Source organism: Prionailurus bengalensis, chromosome E1, assembly GCF_016509475.1.
Source record: "Prionailurus bengalensis isolate Pbe53 chromosome E1, Fcat_Pben_1.1_paternal_pri, whole genome shotgun sequence".
NCBI lineage: Eukaryota > Metazoa > Chordata > Mammalia > Carnivora > Felidae > Prionailurus > Prionailurus bengalensis.
In genome coordinates this window covers 9,221,553-9,243,347 of record NC_057347.1, presented here as the reverse complement: position 1 = coordinate 9,243,347, position 21,795 = coordinate 9,221,553, and the positions used below count along the sequence as shown (strand labels likewise).

The following is a 21,795-nucleotide window of genomic DNA, read 5'->3' as shown; positions in this document are numbered from 1 at the left end:
CACTGGAATTCCTGCTTCTGCCCTTGCTGCACTTTAAGACATTAGAATCACCTGGGGAATTGAATACTGATAATTCAGATGGATAATTCTCCATCCCAAATGAAGTAAGTCAATATCCCTCGACGTGGGGCCCGGGCGTTGGTAATTGTAGAAGCTCCCCAGGTCGTTTCAATGTGCAGCTAAGAGTGAGAATCCACTGCCGTTGACAATGAGAGGATATCGTAGCGTGTCGAGCAAATGGCGACGTGGTCAAATGCACTACTCAACCTGCAGAGCTGTTATGTGGTGGCCTCACACGTTTTCACATGACTTGAGCAAAGTGTGGCAGATACACTGAAAGGGGTAGATCAGGGGCAGGATGAACATTTACCTGGTTATGAAAGTCAAAACGAAAGCTGATTAAAAGCCTGAAATGAGGTAGTGGCCGTGGGAATAGAGAAGAGACTGGACTGGAACACATGGAAAGTAAAGCCAATAGGATTGTAACTACAGGTGAACTAGCCTCTCAAAGTTACCGTGAATTAACATAGAGATTTGGGGATGAAAGTTCTGTTTTAGATTAAACCACTGAAGGTACTTTTGAGATAGTTCCAGATGATAACATTGACTATATGGTTCTGAAGCTGGGGAAAGATCTGGGTGGGAGACCAAAACTGAAGTGAGGGTAGAGAGGAGTGCATTCTTGATGGGGCTAGTCTCATTGAAAGATCTGAATTTAGGAAACTATAGAGAAGGGGAGACAAAAATAAACTTTCCATGCTCTAATCTCATCAAAATACAGTTTTATAAAATTGTAGGTACATACTGTTTGTGCTCGGGATTTCCATTAGCCTTAATTTTACAGGAAGAATTCAACTAAGTGCTGGAGGCATGGGTCTGGACCCTTATTCTGTCGCTGTAGGACTGTATGACCTCAGGCAAGACACTTCAGCATCATGGGTATCACTTTCCCCATCCATACAGAGGACTTGGCGTTGCTTGCGAGTTCACACACATATTTACACAGATCACTGTAGTGCACATGCTTGCCATTCTTAATGGCTACAGTGTTCCAAGGGGCTAGTAACTGTAGTGAAATATAGAGCCAGGAAGAGAGTAACAAAATAGAGGACTAAGCACATTTACAGGCACATGCAAGTGAATCGATACCAGAAGATACAGTTGAAGAATGAAACCTAACACTCTTAGTTTTGAAGACCAAATAAAAGTTTAGCAAGAAAAACTAGCACTTAGATTTGCAGGAAACAGATCCTCAGGGTTCAGATTTAGATCTTATCAGAAACCTGCTTTAAGGAATGTGATGGGAAAGATGATTAGCTTATAAATACATGAATTACCAAGACATGTAATAGTTAACACATACTAGGTACCACGTATTAACTGACATGCTCCCTTCCTTAAACTCTGCTGGTCCTGGTACAAGACCTCTTGGGGTTGCGCTTGCTGCTTTCTAGTATACATATCACTTCCATCCTCTCCAGTTTAGTCGTATGCTTAAAAGGCTAAGTTGTTTGCTCCCCAGTTTGTCCCAGTATGTAATGACGGCTCTTAGAGATTCTGTAACTGATGAAATGAGTGCAAAGAGTTGCCTTTACAAGAACTAAGTTGAATGGTTAAGACCCAAAGGCTACCTGCTAATGACACCCCAGCAGCAACCAGCATACCTAGCGTCCAGATCTTGGTTTCTAAATAGTTGCTGACTTAGCCAGGGATTGCGGGAGACATGGCTCATTCCATATCTGGGGCATTGAACCTGAGATCTCTTGTGTCAGAAGGCAATGAAGTCCCCAAAGGCTAGAGAAGGAATGACAAGGGACATAAGAGCTACTGGAAGGGTTCCAACTGGCCACATGTGGGACAATTTGAGCAACAGAAACAATGGCCATGATTGACGTAAACACATGGAATAATCTGTCATCACTGCCAACTCCTCACTCTGAAAACTGGTAAGTAAAGAATTTAAGTAGCACCTTGCCTCTAGTGCACTTCCAAATGACAGAAAGCTCTGCCATACAGACTTACGCATCAGGAAACGTTGAGAGAATGATAGAAAATTGCCGTTTTGCCAATCTTAATGAAATAACTGATTTGGGGAACGATCGTCATCACTGGGTACTACAAGTACCAGGTGAAAAGTTCTTGAACAAGCTATCCACACCCTGTCAGCGTCAGTCCGGATTAACTGCAACGGAAAAAACACATCTGCACATTGGGAAGATACGGTGATTACCATGATTCACATCACGGATGGTCAACCAGATACTAATAAGACTTTTGATTTGATGCAACAGGAGACACATCGGTGAAGTGTTAATATTAAACATGTATATTTAACCTGAATCCAATCAAGGCTTTGGCCATAAATACTAATTTACAGAAGCCACAGGGGGTACAGGAACAAGATAAACCATATGTAAACAATCCGTTAAATCCTGAATGTGAGACATTCTACAACTGACCTGCTTTATTAAAAAAAAAAAAAAAAAAAAAAGTCCTAGAGAAAATCAGAAGTGGAGACACCTGGACAGATGAAACAGACATAGTCATTGAACATAATGTGTGAAACTTGTTGGGATCAGCAGGGAAAATTTAAACATGAAACATTAAAGATTAGAGAATTCTTATTCATTTTTCAAGGTATGTAATGTATGTGGTAATGTGAAAGTCCTTATTTTTATGAGATGCAAGCTGAAGTATTTAGGGGTGAAATGTCACATCTAAGTAACTTTCCAGTCGTTCAGTAAAAAATGTTAAAATTTTAAAGCTAGGTGGTAGATATACTGTTCATTTTATTATTAACTTTTCTGTATATTTCAACATCTTTGTAATAAAAAGTTGTGGAAAATAAGACTATCTGCTAAAAAAAAAAAAACCCAAAAAACTTGAATTACATGTGGATCAGACAACTGTAAAAAGTGGGAAAAATACACAAAGATCCATGACTCTCCGCTATTCTGTTACTGTCTAAGGGCATCCATTGCCTCAGCGTATCAGTGGAAGACTTTATAAATGCATTATTTACATAAAACAAAGGCAGGAAATACAAATTAAAGCGAAAAAAGGCGCTATGGACTGCAATACTCCACACATTCATGCCAGGAGGGGAAAAAGTGTTGTGTAAGATTTGAAGTGGCATTATAAATAAAAATTGCATCTTAAGTACAACAGTTATTTCTAACATGGTAACTATGGCGTAAGCCTAACTCGAGTATTATGCAACCTGAAGACAATCTATACTTTGTGAAGGATGATTCCATGACATCAGGGTTAACTGAGGTGAAGACAAGGGAAAGCAGTAGCTTCTTGAAGAAAACACTCAACAAGAAAGCCTTGAAGATGCTAGCACCCCAGGTCTTTCCTTCGGCACCTGTCTGCAGGACGTCTGCTATCAACAGTAACATCCAAACGAGACTGCAATGGTCAATCATATGCTTAAAATGGTATTTATGGCACCAGAATTTAGATCAGTTTTTCTTCATCTAGCTCAGGAAAACTTCCTGTGCAATGACGTCCCACGATTTCTTTAGGAATATCCCCACTGTTAAGAATTCTGATTCTTCAATTTTAAGTAGTTCCTCTTACCCAGCGAATGACCAGTATTTGTTAAGTATTTCTTCGTATGTGTGCACAAAAGTATTTTAAATTCAAGCACCTTCCTTCCATATCCGTTAATTATACCTTATTACTCAATTCTAACTTACCTACTTATTAATTCAACCGACACAGATCGACCACAACCTACACGCAAGGCACTGAAGAAACAATGAAGAGCAAGATGAAATCTCAGCTCTCAGAATATGGTCTTGTATTCTGATCGTGGAATGCTGTGTATATTAAGCACAATAGTATCTTTACCTGTTTCTATTTGCATTTCTGCCTGTTTTCCTTTTATGTTCAGGACCCCACAAACTTAGTTAATATTGCCTAGTGATTGTTGCATCAATGACAGTTTCTGCATCAATGCTTTTCCCAGTAAATGTTTTCTGACATTTTAAGAGTAATCCCTATTTTACTTACATGCATGAAAAAGAACCAATTCCAATTATTCCTTTAAAATCAGTTGCTTCATTTTTAGTTCTTTCTTCTAAACAGGCTGAATTTGGTCTTAATCAGCCACTCTTACTTTCTGAGGTAACCCAAGTCCGACAATAGTTCATGTTGGAAGTTACCCGTGTATTCTTTCTTCACTGCTAAGTTTTCACCCTTGATTTTTTTCCCTGACCCGCTTTCTGTAGTGAACTTAAATCTGTTTTCCATGACTTGTTTTTCCCTCACACTATGTAAATAGCTGCTTTCACTACTGCTTTGTCTTGGGATATGGCATCGCATTTGGCAACCCATTTTAGTATGCTTCCTATGTCATTCTGTGACAGTACTTAATAGTTAAGACCATGTCCTTTGTCACATTTCACTACTTTAGTAAGCTTTCTGTTAAATCAGCTGTGGTTTTCAGCACAAGCCCTGTGAAGATCCAGTTGGGAAGTCTGGGCCCTGAGCACAGTAGGCACTCGAGAAATGGGTCTCAATGGAAATGGGCTTTCTATGGCAAAATAGCCACAGGGGAACCTCAAGTTATGAGTTTAGGAGTCAGGTGGAAAAAAAAAAGGTAACTTTCTTATTTTTTCCTTTAGGATGACAGATGTCAAAACCTAGTGACACTAAGGCTAATATGTTTTAAAGGTGAATTTAAGGATGGGTGTTTAATTTTTGCCTGTTTAATTTGTACACGTCTAAAGGTTATATATACATTAGTTATCCTAACAGATCATGTTTCATTAAGCTTCTCTTCCTTGAATATTTCAATAAAGGAAAATGTAATTACACAGTTGTCACATAGAAATTAAAAAGATACTTTCCACTGTATATATTTTGCAAACCTACTGGCTCCACATGGCAGTTATGGCATTCATAGGAAAAGGGAAGGGAACCCCGTATGTATTTAAGGCTTCAAAGCTGGGAAGTAATAAAGGCCTTAAAGCAGCTTTTTCAACTCTCCCAAGATTCCTTGCTAGTGTGAAATCCCTACTTGATGGAAGCTTTCCCAAGTTACATTCATAAGGTCTCACTAAGAAGTACTTCAAATACACTAAGAGTTGATGAGTTACAGATTGGGTTTCTCTCTGGAATGAATTGGACTAGTATCAAATAAAGGTTAAGAAGTGAATAAAGTTTTCTTTTTAAATTTCACATTAAATTTAAATAGCTTATATCCACATTACTAATTCTGATACTTCTTTTGATACTTCTGCTGATATCTAACATATATTGCACTTCTTTTGAATAATGTTTTAACGGAGCACAAAATAAAATTCGGGTGAACTGTAAAACCTAAGTGAAGTCATCTGCCACATCCATTAATTATGATGTCTGGCACCAGTATGAACACGCTGATGCTGAATGAGGTTCGTACTCTGGGTGAAGGTTTTACCACATATACGGCATGCATAGGGCTTCTCTCCTGTGTGAATTCTCTGGTGTTGAATAAGGCATGTTCGCTGGCTAAAATCTTTATCACATTCATTACATTTATAGGGCCGTTCTCCAGTATGAGTTCTCTGATGTTGATTAAGTGACGAGGAATAAATAAAAGCTTTCCCACATTCATTACACTTATACGGCTTCTCTCCGGTATGAATCCGCTGATGTTGAGTGAGATTGGCACCCTGTCTATATGCTTTCCCACATATATTGCATTTGAAGGGTTTTTCTCCATTATGAATTCTTTGATGCTGAGTAAGGTGTACGCTCTGGCTGAATGCTTTTCCACACACGCTGCATTTATACGGTTTCTCCCCAGTGTGTGTTCTGTGGTGTTGAGTGAGGTTTGCACTCTGGCTGAAGGCTTTTCCGCATATCTTACATATATAGGATTTCTCTCCAGTGTGAGTAGTCTGGTGTTGAATGAGAGTCGAGGAATGAGCAAAGGCTTTTCCACATTCATTACATTTATAACACTTCTCTCCGGAATGAATTCTCTGATGTCGAATAAGGTAAGTACTCTGACTAAACACTTTCCAACACTCATTGCATTTATACGGTTTCTTCCCGGTATGTATTTTTTGATGCTGAAGAAGGTGTGTACTCTGACTGAAAGTTTTCCCACACTCGTTGCATATGTAAGGTTTTTCACCGGTGTGAACTCGCTGATGATTAATCAGCGATGAACTGTGGCTGAAGGTTTTACCACATTCCAAGCACTTATATGGTTTCTCTCCAGTATGTGTCCTTTGATGTATAGTCAGGTGTGCACGCTGACTGAAGTCTTTTCCGCAGTCATCACACTTATAGGGTTTCTCTCCAGTATGAATTCTCTGATGTATGGTAAGGTGTGCACGCTGGCTGAAGGCTTTACCACACTGGTGGCATTCGTATGGTTTTTCTCCAGTATGCATTCTCTGATGTGCAATAAGGGATGAGATATGCCTAAACTCTTTCCCACATTCTTCACATTCATGAGATTTTTCTTTGGCATGGGTACTTTGGTGTTTCACGAAGGACGGGTTCTTCCTAAACTTTTTGCCACACACGTTACACTTATAAGGCTTCTCTCCAGGGTATATCTTTCTATGTACAATACCATATGAGACATGATTGAAGGTTGCCCTGCCTTCATCATACATAGTTTTATTATCTGATTGGGTACCAAACTGAATAATTAGGTTTGAATGCTTTTCAAAACTATTTCTATATATATCATATTTACTAAGACACTCTTCCATAGGGTCATCTTCTTGTGAGAGGACGGACTTCAAAGGGGAGTTTCTTCCGCTGGTGGGAATTTTCCTGAAGGTATCTGCTGCTTGCCTCTCTAATCTGTCATCGTAGTCATATGGTTCCTCCAACTTGATGGTCTGAGTACCAGTCTTTGTGAACTTAGAAGTATCTGTAACTGGAGTACACTCTTGGGCTTCTGTTTTCCACTCTGAAATAAAAAGAATATAAAAATATAAAAAGTTATCCTCTATTTGGAGAAAGGAAACTGCCAAAACAGAAACAAGATACTGAATGGGAATAAAATGCCTAAAAAGACTATGGCCTGGACAACCTCACAATGTGGTACTTAAAGCTTGGGAAAAGAGAGGGGCGCCTGGGTGGCTCAGTTAGTCGAGCAACCGACTCTTGATTTCAGCTCAGGTCATGATCTCAGGGTGGTGAGATCGAGCCCCACATTAGGCTCTGTGCTGGGTGGGGAGCCTGCTTAAGAGTCTCTCTCTCCCTCTACCCTTCCCCACTTCTCTAAAAAGAAATAAAGGTTTTATTATAATTTTACAATTATTATTTTAATTTTATTATACAATCCTTATTTAAGTTTTTAAAAATTATTTTATTTAGAAAGAGAAAGAGTACGAGTGAGGAGGGGCAGAGACAGAGGGAGAGAGAATCCCAAGCAGGCTCCGAACTGTCAGGGCAGAGCCCAATGCTAGACCTGAAGTCACAAACCGTGAGATCATGACCTGAGCCGAAATCAAGAATCGGACGCTTAACCAACTGAGCCACCCAGGCACCTCAATAAATACGATCTTAAAAAACAAAACAAAACAAAACAAAACAAAACAAAACAAAACAAAACTTGGGACAAGTGACTGCAGAAAACCGGAAGACCAAACCGTTGAAAAAGGAGAGGTTCCTCACTATTCAACATGGGCACAGTGCAATAAAATAGGTTAGGTCAGGTGACAGGATTACGAGAAGTGAAAACACTAGTAAGACTTGGGATAACGTGGCCTCACTTCATGGACTGATTCGTATAAAGTAGATGCTAACTCTCATTAACTCCTCCCAGCCTGCTCAGCACAATCCTACATAATATTCCAAAAGCAATTCCATGGAGTGCTCTCCAGGCTCAAACATCTCTAGTAAATCTCTCCTAGTAATAGTTCTCAAGGTACAGTCCCCAGACCGGCAGCATAAGCGGATCACTATCACCTGGGAGTGTGTTAAACTGGCGCCCATCCAGACAAGCCCCATCAGAAACTTTGGAGGTAGGGCTGAGCCACCTGTTTCAGGAAGCCCTCCAAGCGGTTCTGATGTGCACTAAGGTTTGAGGACCAGTGGCTTAAAGGAGAAACGTTTAAAAAGTTCAAAATACCTCCACTTGACATATTCTGTCCCTAAATAATCCAGCTTTGCCTATTCTACTGTATCTTCTACCAAACTGCATAGTTAGCTTAACATTTAAATTCTCCACGTAACTTCAAGCTACTTCCTCATAGCACCTCATACGGGGGCCATATGAAAACCAGACTTACGCATTCTCTTAAGGTAACTTCTCTACCCATTAAAACAATGGTACGGCCCAGCTGCTGTTTGTCCTTCCAGAAATCCTAAAGTACACATTAGCTTGAATCATATGAGCTTGCCTTTCTATAGGTCAACATGACTGAAATACCAGCAGTCTCATGATTCAACCATATATAATGTTGGGGCCATTCAGCACTTGGCCTTGCATTATTACTTCAGAACTTTGTGTGTTTCTTTTATTTCCAACTTAGACACAAACTCTGGGAAAGGCTTATGCTTCTTTTATGCTTCCTTCAGCAAATGGCCCAAGACTTGATATGGTGCCCACTCAACTGAATTGCTGGAATAAATGACAATAATTTGTTGTAAAAAGGTGAACCAAATGAAAGCATACACATACACACAAAAACAAAGTAAACAACAACAACAAAAACCCCTGACTTCAAACCTAGCTGCAAAGCAATCATAGGTACTGACGCCTATTGTTTCCAGCAGGAGGGTGTAAAACAAATTTAAATTATGGTATCTTTTTCCCTTGAAATCAGGTAAAAAACATAGGACTTCCAAATATTAAGAATTGTGTAATGGAATATAATCAAATATGGATTTTATAATATAGCAAAAGTGATGCCGGGTAGTTCAGAAACTTTCTAAGATGCAGACCAAAGTATAAAAACCTTACAAATGGGGCGCCTGGGTGGCTCACTTGATTGAGCATCTGACTTCGGCTCAGGTCATGATCTCACAGTTCACGAGTTTGAGCCCCACATCAGGCTCTGTGCTGACGGCTCAGAGCCTGGAGCCTGCTTCAGATTCTGTGTCTCCCTCTCTCTCTGCCCCTCTCCTGTGCGCGCTCTCTCCCTCTCTCAAAAATAAATATATTAAAAAAAAATAAAAATAAAAGAAACCTTAATATATCCATTCCATAGACTCATATGCAGTCATTAAAAATAAGAGCTGCCATCAATCGGGGCGCCTGGGTGGCTCAGTCGGTTGAGCGTCCGACTTCGCTTGGGTCACGATCTCACGGTCCGTGAGTTCAAGCCTCGCATCGGGCTCTGCGCTGACAGCTCAGAGCCTGGAGCCTGCTTCAGATTCTGTGTCTCCCTCTCTCTCTGGCCCTCCCCCCGTTCATGCTCTGTCTCTCTCTGTCTCAAAAATAATGTTAAAAAAAAAAAAATAAAAAAAAAAAAAGAGCTGCCATCAGTCAATAAATGACGAGAGTAGGGATAATGGAATATTGATAACTGATAAAGATAACTAGGTAGGTTCACATACATTGACATGTAAGGGTGTATAGGACACATTATGTAGAGCAAGATCCACTCTGTGTAAGGATGTGCTATATGTAATATAGATACACATACACAGAGAGTAACAATCTAAGGGGTGAAAATCCTGGTAATGGGTGAGGAGAGGTAGACAAATACTTCATTTTCCTTCCTTGTACTGACTGAATTTACAAATGACTTTTATTACTTTGATTCAAACACAAACATCATAGTTGACATTAGAAAATGCTTGGGAGTGATGTTAAATGAAAAAAGTAGTATCATAACTAGCATGAAAATGCACTGGAACTAGACAAATATCAAAGTGCTAACAAGATTACAGGTTTTTAAAAAATACTTTCCAATTTTCAATAAATTGGATATATGACTTTTATTGCTATTTAGTACTAGGATGTAGTTATATTATTTTTATATAACAAAAATATTTAAACACAACTCTCTCAAACCAGGATTTGTCACTCTCCCGTCCAAAAGAACAAAATGAGAACGTTAAGGGACTGTACAGGTAGAGGCGTGCAGGCACACACACACAAATGAGAGGACCAGAAGCTGAGTTTCATTCTGATTCCAGGAAACCGGACAGTCTATGGCAGAGTGCACCGTATACCTGAAAAGTACTAAAGCGAGAACAAGCTTAAAATAACAAGGCTGAATCATGACCATGAAGAAATGGATATAATATACATTTTAAAACCAATCAGCTTACCGGAAATTCAAAAACCCATGTTATTAAACTGTGCTTAAATCTATGTATTTAACCGGAAAGGGTCGGTTGGAAGTGCTGAGTGTCTAGTCAACAGGGCCAAAAAATGGTGCAATACTTCTAGCAGATGAGATCAGTGTTGACTTAGGTAACCAAAGAAAGCTTCAGGGGGAGGTAGGATTGGAGTGGAACCTGAAAGAATGGCTATAGGTCCTGAATAAACAACTATCAAAGTTCTGAGACAGGAGTGGCCAGTGAAGACCAATACTATTGTTCTATTTGTGAATTGTCAAAGTTTCCGTTTCCTGAAGCATGACTAATCAGGTATCCAAACCAAAGGCTCAACTTATGATGTATCTCTACGCTAGTAAGAAAGGAAAATCCTCAGAGGCCAAAACTCAGGCAAAAGCAGGGAGACAGGAAATCAGCAAGAGCTGACGGAGACAGCTCCTCCATCTGTTTACTGACCTTACACTTCCATTTTGAGGGGCAAGGGCCCAAGGGCCAAAAAACAAAGCCTGAGACCCTAACAAGGAGGGGGTGCTCACAGGACTCCTGAGCATAGAGGATTACACTCTGCTGAAGGACTGGCTAGAAAAACCAAACAAAACTTAAAAAAAAAAAAAAAAAACCCTCACTTCTACATAATCTTTTCTCAGCCTTGGTGCTCTTTGGAAGAAGAAAATTCTCCTCCTAAAATACATAACCATAAACTGTCCCCTCTTGTGAATTTACAGTGCCAATGCATGCTACCTGAAAGTCAATCTAAAAAACTTCTCAAGTTCAAATTAAAGTGATCCCAGGGGCGCCTGGGTGGCTCAGTCAGTTAAGCGTCCTGCTTCAGCTCGGGTCATGATCTCGCAATACGTGAGTTCGACAGCTCAGAGCCTGGAGGCTGCTTTACATTCTGTGTCTCCCTCTCTCTTTGCCCCTCACACACGCACGCTCTCTCTCTCAAAAATAAATAAACATTAAAAAAACAAGCGGTCCCAGACTGGTAGTACCCTCCAGAAGACTATCCTGACTTCTAGTTCAGGCTCACTTCCATTATGTCATGCATATTTTCTCAGTGTCTAGAGTGTGCCAAAATCATTCCACGAAGAATTTACTGTAGTAGACGCACGTTCTGTGCTATAGGTATATATAGGTCATTCTGCTATAAATTATGAGAAGAATTAGCTTTTCAAATAGCGTGACCCTTAAAATATCTAATGGCCAGGTAAGTTAACAAGTATTAGAAGTCAGTGACTTAAAAAAAAAAAAAAGGCAATAGACAAGCAAGAATCAAGAGTCTAGTGCACTTCTCTTGTAGACAGGACGACACGTAAGAATATCTTTATGATTTCTATTTGCAAAGAGAAACACGGAAGGAAAAACCAGAAATAAATAGGGGGTAGATTGGAACAGAGCAGAAGGGATGGGAGCATATACCTTTCTACACAGTTTTGACTTCTGAACCAAGTTAATGTTTCTACATACTCAAAAATGGAAGATTAAAAACCAGAAAACAAGAAAACACTAAAACTGAATACAAATAGAGTCAAACAAACCCTTAAGCTGTACAGCAAACCCTTAAGACAGCTAAAAGGAAAGAACTGAAGGAACTTTTGAACTTAGTATTCTGTATACCCTTAGTGGGATATACTTTAAGGATAGAAAGGACTTTGAAGAAATTTTGAATGTTACCCAGTTTGTTATTGGTAGTGATAGGTAGTGACCTAATTCTGAAACCATTTCTCTGTGTGTTACATGACAGGGCGAATCAATATATACTAGTGCTCTTGAGAACCAGGTTGTTCACCGTATGGAAAAGGAAATACAAGACGGAATAGCCTTGCGGTGCTGGATATCAGTTAGAGTTATCAGCGTGAACTCGTGATTAAGAGAACCACATACATACATATGCATACTTCCCAGCTCTATCCACTGGAAGCAACGGTACCCACAGTAGTGAGCACACTTCCTGCCCACATTCTGGTTTCTAAGTACTATTCCCTATCAAAATGAACCAGGGTACTTTGGAGAGCCTCCAGGTCTAAGGTAGGCACAAGGTGAGTCAAAAGAACATTCTGTTGTGCTAGAAAGCAAGGGAAGGATTAAAGACTAATGGGGACCTGTCTAAAGGACACTGGACTTGGTTTGCAGGGCTCCTATTACCCAAATTGGGGACAAATGAGCATGAAAAATAAAAAACAAAACAAACCAGGAATTAGTGGACTAATAACACCCTGTAGTTGGAAAAATTCCATTAGTCTACAGTGCTATGTACACATAAAAATGAGACAGAAGAAGAACTGTGCTTTACAGGAGAATGCTAGTAATCCTTGAGAAGAGCGGACTGAATCGGAAAATCACCATCTTGCAACCAGCAATACGATAAAGCAAGAATCAACAATGGAGGCCAAAAATGCTTAAATAAAATATTACCAGGGAATAGAATAGTCATGTGGCCTCTTAAGTATCACTCCACAGATTGCTTACTGATTATAAAGAAAAAAACCCTGCACCTTTAAAATGGAGAGATCTGGCCAACAGCACCTTAAGCAAAACGAGTATCACTAATGAGACAAATGGCAATGCAAAGTACACACCTGAGGTTGTTTTGGTAAGAATATTTGATCTGAATCTAAACATAAGGAAACAATCAGGCAAATCTACATTGTGGGTCATTCTAAAAAAAACCTGGCCTGAGGTGCCTGGGTGGCACAGTCAGTTAAGCATCCAACTTCAGCTCAGGTCATGATCTCATGCTCTGTGGGTTCGAGCCTCATGTCGGGCTCTGTGCTGACAGCTCGGAGCCTGGAGCCTGCTTTGGATTCTGTGCCTCCCTGTCTCTCTGCCCCTCCCCTGCTCACACTCTGTTTCTCTCTCTCTCTCTCAAAAATAAATAAACATTAAAAAATATATTAAAAAAAACCTGGCCTGGATCCTTCAAAAAATGCTCCAAGGAAGGTAGGAAGGAAAGAGAAAAGAAAACAGAAAAGAAATGAGAAAACAAACAAAAAGAAAAGAAAGAAAAGGAAAGGCGGAGAACAATTCTAGACTAAAAGGGACTAAAGACACAGGATAACTAAGTGGAGCACAGGATTCCTGACAGGAGATCCCGGAAGGGGGAGAAAAACTGCATGATATTTGGGGACAGTGGGGGAAGTCTGAATACGGGACTATACAAGATACACATCTTGTATAAGTGTGAAATATGTGAGGGGAGAGAACGATGAGCCTATGTCGAAGAATGGGAGATACATGCAGAAATACGTGGGGGGGATGTCATGATCCCTGCAACAACTAACTTTCAGATGGTTCTTTGCAAAAGCAAAGTGTGTGTGTGTGTGTGTGTGTGTGTGTGTAGAGATAAAAAGCAGAAGTGGCTAAATAATGGTAGCTGGTAGTTCCAGGTGACAATTACACAGGTGTTCAATGTACTGATTCTGCAACTTTTCTGTAGGTTTGAAGTTCTTGCGGAGGAAGGCAGGAATGGGAACACCAAAAAGCCCATCAACAAGAAACAGGTTCAATAATTTAAGAGACACACAATAAAATGTGATGCAGACATTTAAAAAAAAAAACAATGAGGAAGTTCTTTATATCCTCACTTGGAACACTTTTCAAGATATACTTAAAAAAATGTTTTTTTGAGAGAGAGAGAGAGAGAGAGAGGGCTGGGGGATGGAGGGACAGAGCAGGAGAGAGAGAATCTCAAGCAGGCTTCACGTGTGAAGCCTGACGTGGGGCTTGACCCCACGACCCTGGGACCTGGACCTGAGCAGAAATCAAGAGTCAGACGCTCAACTGACTGAGCCTCCCCAAGTGCCCCTAGATATACTTTTAAGTAAACAAAAGCAAAGTACAAAACTGTGTGTACTTTGCTACCATTTCTGTTAGAAAATGGAGAAGACATTACAAAAAATTTTTTTTTTCCTAAATGTTTATTTGTTTTTGAGAGAGAGAGAGAGAAAGAGACAGAGAGAGACAGAGGGCGAGCAGGGGAGGGGCAGACAGAGAGGGAGACAGAATCTGAAGCAGGCTCCAGGCTCTGAGCCGTCAGCAGAACCTGACACAGGGCCTGGGCTCAAACTCGTGGACTGCGAGATCATGACCTAAGCCGAAGTCAGACGCTTTACTGATGACAGAGCCACCCAGGCGCCCTGAGAAGAAGCCCTTTTTATATTGACTTGATACGCAAACAAAACACCTTAACAGAAACAACTAGAAACAAGCACCAGTTGTTGGGTGCTGGGAGAAGCAGGAACTGGGTGAACGTGCTATACAACGAAAGAACGTTTTTGAATCTTCTGAATTTATACATTTTTAAATTAGAAAATAGAGTAAGTTAGGAAAGTGGAGGCAGGAGGCTACAGGGGTTTGCTGGTGAAACAGAATAAAAGAAATTTAAAAAGAAGGTTTGAAACTTCAAATCTTAGGGATATTCATGTATGCTTAAAAAGGAGGGCGGGAGGGGTCCCTGGGTGGCTCCATCTGTTGAGCGTGCAACTCTGGATTTAGGCTCAGATCATGATCTTGTGGTTCGCAGGATCAGGCCCCGCACTGGGCTCTGCACTGACAGTGCGGAGCCTACTTGGGATTCTCTCTCTCTCCCTCTGCTCCTGCCCTGCTTGTGTTGTCTCTCTCAAAATAAATAAACTGTGTCTCTTCCTGAAAATGGCATCTGTCAGGAAGCAACGCCGAACAGTTCAGTGCCCTTGACAGGCTGGGATGTCTTTGTGGGGATGCCTTGGCCATACTTAAAAAACAGATCTCACTGCAGTCAGGCTCTGAAGGACAAACAATCCCACGCCAGCTGTGCTCTCACCTGGACTAGGGCCTTCTAAGATTTCTTTTATCACCATCCATGGTTCTTCCAACATGGGAATCACAGTTGGTCGGTACACGGTCAGTCCTGTTCATGAGGAAACAGAAGGAGTTTTATCCCGGAGATAAACGGTTGTTCGAATTTTATTACCTGACTTCTACTTATTTGTGAGGACAGACTTCTACAGGAAAACAATGGTTCACGGACAGGATGCAGTGGGAGAATTAGATCACCGTCCTTTCCAGAGCTACAATGAACATTTCCTGCCACCCAAGAGGATATGTGCATAGAGATCATGGCGGGAGGAGATCATAGGAAAGGTAGGAAATGGGCAAGGCGCAGTGCTGTGTGGAAGCCCAGGGAAGCCGGGCATCACAGTTTTCAATGATCCTTCACTTAGAAACCTTTTATTTGGGAAAAGGGAAAACATTTCTGTGCCTGAACGGGATGAGCACGCTCACCTCTAGGCCCCATTCTTAGCAAAGTACTTTAGAGACCGACCCATTTTTAACAAGAGAGGAAAGGAGACTTGGAGGGTACGCTGGCAGGAGCGGGCGTAGATGATGCTTACCCAGAGAAACCATGTTCCAGTAGTTCTGTAATGTCACAGTCTTGTACAATTCCTTCTGTACAGGACGCATGATCTCCCAGTCCTCCTGGGTGATATCCACAGCCACATCTTTGAATGTCATTGATTCCTAAAACATCCAATATAACCTGGTTCAAGAACTGGTAGAATGAGGACAGTGAAAATGCCAAGTGTGTGTGTGGTGAGGGGACTCGCACAATCTTGAGCCTCAGTAAGACCCTGAAGGTCTAGTTAACACCCTCACCCGAGTTATGGATGAGAACACCTGAATGGTCCTACAGGGGAGTCTGAAAATAAAGCAGAATTTATCATCACATTTTCGGCTGGCCCTGGCGCATGCGTTGGTGACCGCATCTTAAAGAAGAAAGGGCTTTACGAAGACGACACCCTTGAATGGTTGTGCTTTTTTGAGCTTTGCCTCAAGAATTCAGTGTGTTATTGGGGCGCCTGGGTGGCTCAGTCGGTTAAGCGTCAGACTCTTGATTTCGACTCAGGTCATGATTTCTTGTGAGATCGAGCCCTGTGTGGGGCTCTGCACTGGACGTTGAGCCCACCCACTGAAGATTCTCTCTCTCTCTCTCTCTCTCACCCTCCATGACTCCCTCTTCCTCTGCCCCTCCTCCCTTGCTCACACGAGTGTGCATGCTGTCTTTCTCTCTAAAAAAGAAGAAAGAATTCAATGTGCTGTAATTTGAAACTTTAAGCTATATTTGTGTGTCCTACGATGAAATGCAGAGCTCTTCCTTCCTTTTCAAAATAAAACTGAATGGTATTATGGGTACCATTGCTTCCAGTGGATAGAGCTGGGAAGTGTATATATGAATGTATGTAGTTTCATACATACATGAAGTGTACCTGCCTGGCTCACTAGGTAGAGCCTATTGACTCTTGATCTCAGATGTCTAAGTTTGAGCCCCACATTGGGTGTAGAGATTCCTGAAAAACAAAACCTTTAGGAGCGCCTGGGTGGCTCAGTCGGTGAAGCATCTGACTCTTGATTTTGGCTCAGGTCATGATCTCCTGGTTGTTGAGTTGGAGCCCTGCCTTGGGCTCTGTGCGGATAGCCTGGGATTCTCTCTCTCTGCCCACCCACCCTCTCTCTCAAAATAAATAAATAAACATTAAAAAACATCTAAAAATCTTTAAAACTGGGACCAAAACTCACACTGTTGAACTGTTATACTTTTAGATACATTTCTCAAGCTGGCAAGGTTAGTATTCCTCTTGGCTCTTTTCTTCCTTTTGTTACACAAAACTGATTACTTCTCCATGTCTTTCAAATGAACTTTACGTTTCTTAAAAAAATTATATTGGGTTTTCGAATAACATTTTCAATTTATAATTTCGGGAGAACAGACGATTTATAGTATTTAAAGCTTCTTTCATGTCTTACAGAATGATACACGATATGGATGTACTATAAAATTTATATTATGCTTAGTCCTAGATATCTTAAATTTTGGGGGTGGGGAATCTTTTTTTGCTTTTAAGTTTATTTTGAGAGAGAGAGAGAGAAAGAGAGAGTGAGTAGGGGAGGAGCAGAGAGAGGGAGAGAGAGAATCCCAAGCAGGCTCCATGGTAGCAGCATAGAGCCCAGGGCTCGAACACATGAGCCATGAGATCATGACCTGAGCTGAGACCAAGAGTTGACGCTTAACTGACTGAGACACCCAGGCGCCCCTGTGCATGGAATCTTTTATTTCATCTTAACATCTGCCTGATTTTAATGTGTATGTACAAAAGTGATGTTTAAACATTTATTTTGGAGAGAGAGAGAGAGAGAGAGAGAGAGAGAGAGAGAGAGACAGCACGAGCAGAGGAGAGGTAGAGAGAGAGAGACACAGAATCCGAAGCAGGCCCCAGGCTGCCAGTGTCAGGTGTGTATTTTTACAGTAAAACTTTCTCTTAAGATGGCCTGACGTAACAGACTTACGATCAACATTATACCACGAAACACATGGCCTTTAATTACTTGTTAATGAGAAAAATAACATTAGCAACACTGCTTATTGATGGCTTACTGTAGTCCAGGCTAACCACAAGTCGCATAGTATTTAATCCTCCCAATCTAACAGGTAAATGCTATTTATTAGAGTTTAATAATTCAGGCCAAGTGTGGTCAAGTATCTTGCTCCAAATCACAGGTTCAGAACCACGAACCAATCTGATCATCTGGCTGTGGAGGTCAATCCCTTAACCTCTATGGTTGTTGCCTTACAGTCGAAAAGTGAGGAAGGGCATATCTGGGGAAGGCTCTGGGGAGCCTATTTCCTACACAGGGCAGTCACTTACCTTAACAAACAGGGTGGATTTAAAGAGAGAAACTGATGTTTAAGTCCTAGATTGGGCTTTAGGAGGCAAAGAAGTTACAGGGCCAGGACAGAAAACGTCCTCATACATACACCTCTTAATAAGCCATTTTAAAATCACAGAAGAAACCAACACTTACTTTGGTCACCAAGTCATTTAACCATCCTGCCTGGAAAGCAGGTCTTCCTTTGGGGTCTTCCTCTGGGGTCTCTTGGGGAAGGGCAGAATGCTGAGGAGCAGCTAGGGAAGAAGGGAGACCGTGATGGAGATTAGTCCTGTTTGAACAGCCTACGAAATTCTTCACCAGATAGATGCCTACACTTTCCTACAGTGAGAAGTGAGAAAGAAACCAAAACTAGCACCCACACTTCAAAGAAGCAGAGGGAAGGGCCGATGATTTGTCCTAAGATGTCAAACCAGGCTTCAAAAACAAGTCTGTTCTGGGATGGCTAAGGATACGTACTAAATTCACAATTTTCTACTAAAGCATCATGTGATGTAAATTTTGTGTGTTGTGTCTGAACAAGGAAATGTTTTCTGGACCCTTTTCTACCTTTCTGCAAGCATGTTATTGTAAAACCTGATTCACAAAAGCAAATGGTTTCTTTGCAGAATGGTTCAAACCTCTGCAGGTGAAATTCCTGAGGGCTCCCACAGGGGTAATTTGGTTTAAGCCTTCGGGTAATATGTGTGTGTGGTCTCCAGCAGTCTGGCAGGGGCACACCAGGCAGGACGGGGCGCACGTTCAAGTGTGTTCTCACTCACTGAGCTCTGCTCTCGCCGGTTTCTTTGAAGGGCTGCTCTGTGACAGTCCCGGTTAGTCTTCTCCAACCACCCAGGACTCTTCCCCTCTCTGCCCTACAATCCTCACCTTCCTCTTCTAGAATCTGAGTCAAATCCTCCACCAGAGTCACCACTTCCTCACTGCTCTCTGGGTACTGGGACTTCACCCACGTCCTAACCTCCCCAGGCAGGATGGTCAGGAACTGCTCTAGCACCAGCAGCTCCAAGATTTGTTCCTTGGAGCGAATCTCAGGTCTTAACCATTTAAGGCAGAGCTCTCGGAGTTGATTCAATGCCTTTCGAGGACCAGCTATGCCTGGATATGGGAAATTTCGAAAATTCTGTCGACAGGTCTCAGTGTCACGCAAGAGTCTCAAAGCATGCGTTTCCTTCTCCACATTGTGGGGTCCACTCTGAACCTTGTCTGGCTTCCACATTAGAAGGATTTGGGAGCGTGAAGAACTGGTCATCCTCTTGCACGGGGAGAACATTGCTACAGACAGGAAGGTCAGTCTGGCAGTATCCTTTATTTTTCCAGTAGTGAGCCAACTGCTTGAAGTCTCATGCTAGAGCCACAAAGACATTCTCTCAAGGGCTGCTGCAGCCAGGGGCAGAACAAGGTCAAGGTAGAGTCAGCAGCCTTAGTTACAAATTTGGAGCCCAGAACTTGCAGGGATGGTTAAGAGACCCTAAAACACAAGAACAGACCACAAAGTCAAGAATTCCTGGTGCTCTTTGCTATGCGCATACACCAACAGAGATCGCCTACTCAGTCTGCGCAGATAAACACAATCGGACTTTACCTTGGTCTTCCTCCCCTACATCCTTAGATTTGTATAAGTGCAATCTGTTGGGGACAGCGGATGGGACTGCCATCAAAAGGTGGTAACAGAGGGGCACCTGGGTGGCTCAGTTGGTTAAGTGTCTGACTTGGGCTCAGGTCATGACCTCACGGCTGGCTCCTGAGTTAGAGCCCCGTGTCGGCTCTGTGCTGACAGCTCAGAGCCTGGAGCCTGCTGTGGATTGTGTCTCCCTCTCTCTCTGCTCCTCCCCTACCCGCGCTCTGTCTCTTTCTCAGTAATAAACATTTAAAAAAAATATTTCTAAAGAATTAAAAAAAAAAAAAAAAGGTGGTCATAAAAGCAAAGACCTGGATCATGAGCCAAACAACAGATCAAACTTCTAACTTGTTGAAAAAGAAATTAAACTTTTACAGAGGGGGCAAGAAAGCTTCAGTATTTTTCTGTTACTTACAGAAGCTGTAAAGGACGGAACTACCTCTCAAGAACAACAGAGCGAATCTATTAGGTACTTAGAACGATACCTGAGAATTTCTTCTTAATAAAGTGCTCAAGGTTCCCTAGGAAACTGTCAAGGAAAAAAGGGCAAGCCATTTACCTGCTTTGCATATTAATGCCAGACTATTCTAGCTTTTAGCTATCAGAGGGCTGGGGAGACTAGCCGGTAGGACGGGGGGCGGGGGGGGGGGAGTAGAAGAGGCTGGTGTGATTTGAAGCCCTTTTAAATGCTTCTACAGGAGACAATTCCTTAGGAATAAATATGAAACCGGGATTCCCGAAGAAAACCTCGGAACAGGCCAGACCTGGAGCACGGACACCACCTGTCCGCGGGCCCCAGTTCTGAGCCCTCCTCAAAGCTCAGTCGTGTAACCAAAGCCAACTGTGTACCAGGCCCTGCAGGGGAGACGCGCCGGCCTCACCCGTCGCCTGCCCTTCCCGGTCGGGTCTCCCTAACACCTCTTCGGCCGGGGGGTCGCGGGCAGCGGGGGAGCGAGTGGGGACCCGACGACGCGCTGAGCTGGGACCGGGCCCCCCACAGCAACCTCCACCCCGCGTTCGTCTTCTCCGCAGGCCGCGAGCACGGGCTCCCGCGCGTGGACGGGCTGGGGCTCCGGCCTGACCGCGCGGACACTCGCGCCCGGCGCCCTCGACATCATTACCTGTCGCGGGGACCCGGCGGACGCGCAGCCGGAGCGGCCCGAGAGGCCCGGGGCAACAATGGCGGCGGGGGCGCGGGCGCCTGCGTGGCGAGCTCAGCCCCGCGCTGCAGAGGGGCCTCTGGCTCCGCCACTTCCCTAACCCGGAAAGCACGACGTGTCTCGGCCGGGAGCCTCACCTTCCAGCCCGCTCCCGAGAAGCCTGGCCCGGAACGCGCCGCGCCTCGGCTCCGCCGCGACCTCGCCTCAGCGCCACTGCGCATGTGCGCAAGGAGAACGCTGCGCGCCCGCTGAGCCAATCGGAAGCCGCGTCCCGGCCCTCCCTCCCGCCGGAGCCTCATTCCTTGGACCTGTCTCCATGGTAACCTCCTCCACCCATCACTGCGACTTGCTCGTTTAGGCTGCAAGGGTCTGAAGGGAACTTTAAAGTTTCCCTGGTCAGAAGCAGGTCTGGTAGATGACTGGGAGGTCGGGGAGCAGCTAGCATCTGGGCGAGGCGGCTGCGGATGGGTGGTTAAAGCTCCGTGCTAATTAACTAGAGAAAACCTGGTGCCAGAGTTCCTACAGGAAGGATGGGCAGACAAGATGTGGGTCTAAAGGTAGAACAACCCAAAGTGCGTTTTCGGGCTTTACTGTGTGTACACATTCACTCTTAAATGTTCTGAGTCCCTCCTAAGGAATCTGATCTTGAGACTCAGATCGGAAAAAGGGATAGAGAGCGTGTTGTTTATAGAGACACAACAAACCCCCATAAAACCCTTGAAAATAAAAGGATAGAAAAACATTCCAGGTGTTCCTGTTGTCTACTGCTGTGTTGGCAAACCACCCAAAACTAAATGGTTTTAAAGAACAACCATTTTATTATGCTCATGGATTTCATTGGTAAAGAATTTGGAAGGGGAACAGTGGGCACGGCTCTTCACTGCTCCACTGTGTCTGGGGGCTCAGTGGAGATGATTTGATGGCAGGAAGGGTCCATTTCCAAGATGGCCTCTTCACTTACATGTATTATGGATGGGCTGAGATGGCTTAAGGATGAGCTCAGTTTGGATTTGAACACAGTGGCCTTTTCCATGTGAAGGACTCAGGCTCGTTGGATTTCTTACA

The 21,795-nt window shown here is 42.9% G+C and overlaps 1 protein-coding gene across 1 annotated transcript; it reads right to left on the bottom strand.

Annotated features, from left to right (window-relative positions):
* Window positions 1-765: 765 nt before the first annotated feature.
* On the bottom strand, window positions 766-20,972 carry ZNF287 (zinc finger protein 287). The gene is made up of 6 exons (XM_043583191.1): window positions 20,868-20,972; window positions 18,820-19,420; window positions 18,088-18,188; window positions 15,621-15,747; window positions 15,050-15,136; window positions 766-6,922 (listed from the first exon to the last, which is right to left on the bottom strand). Exons 2-6 carry the CDS (start codon window positions 19,220-19,222, stop codon window positions 5,355-5,357), a joined length of 2,286 nt encoding a protein of 761 aa, XP_043439126.1. The 5' UTR covers window positions 19,223-19,420; window positions 20,868-20,972; the 3' UTR covers window positions 766-5,354.
* Window positions 20,973-21,795: the final 823 nt, after the last annotated feature.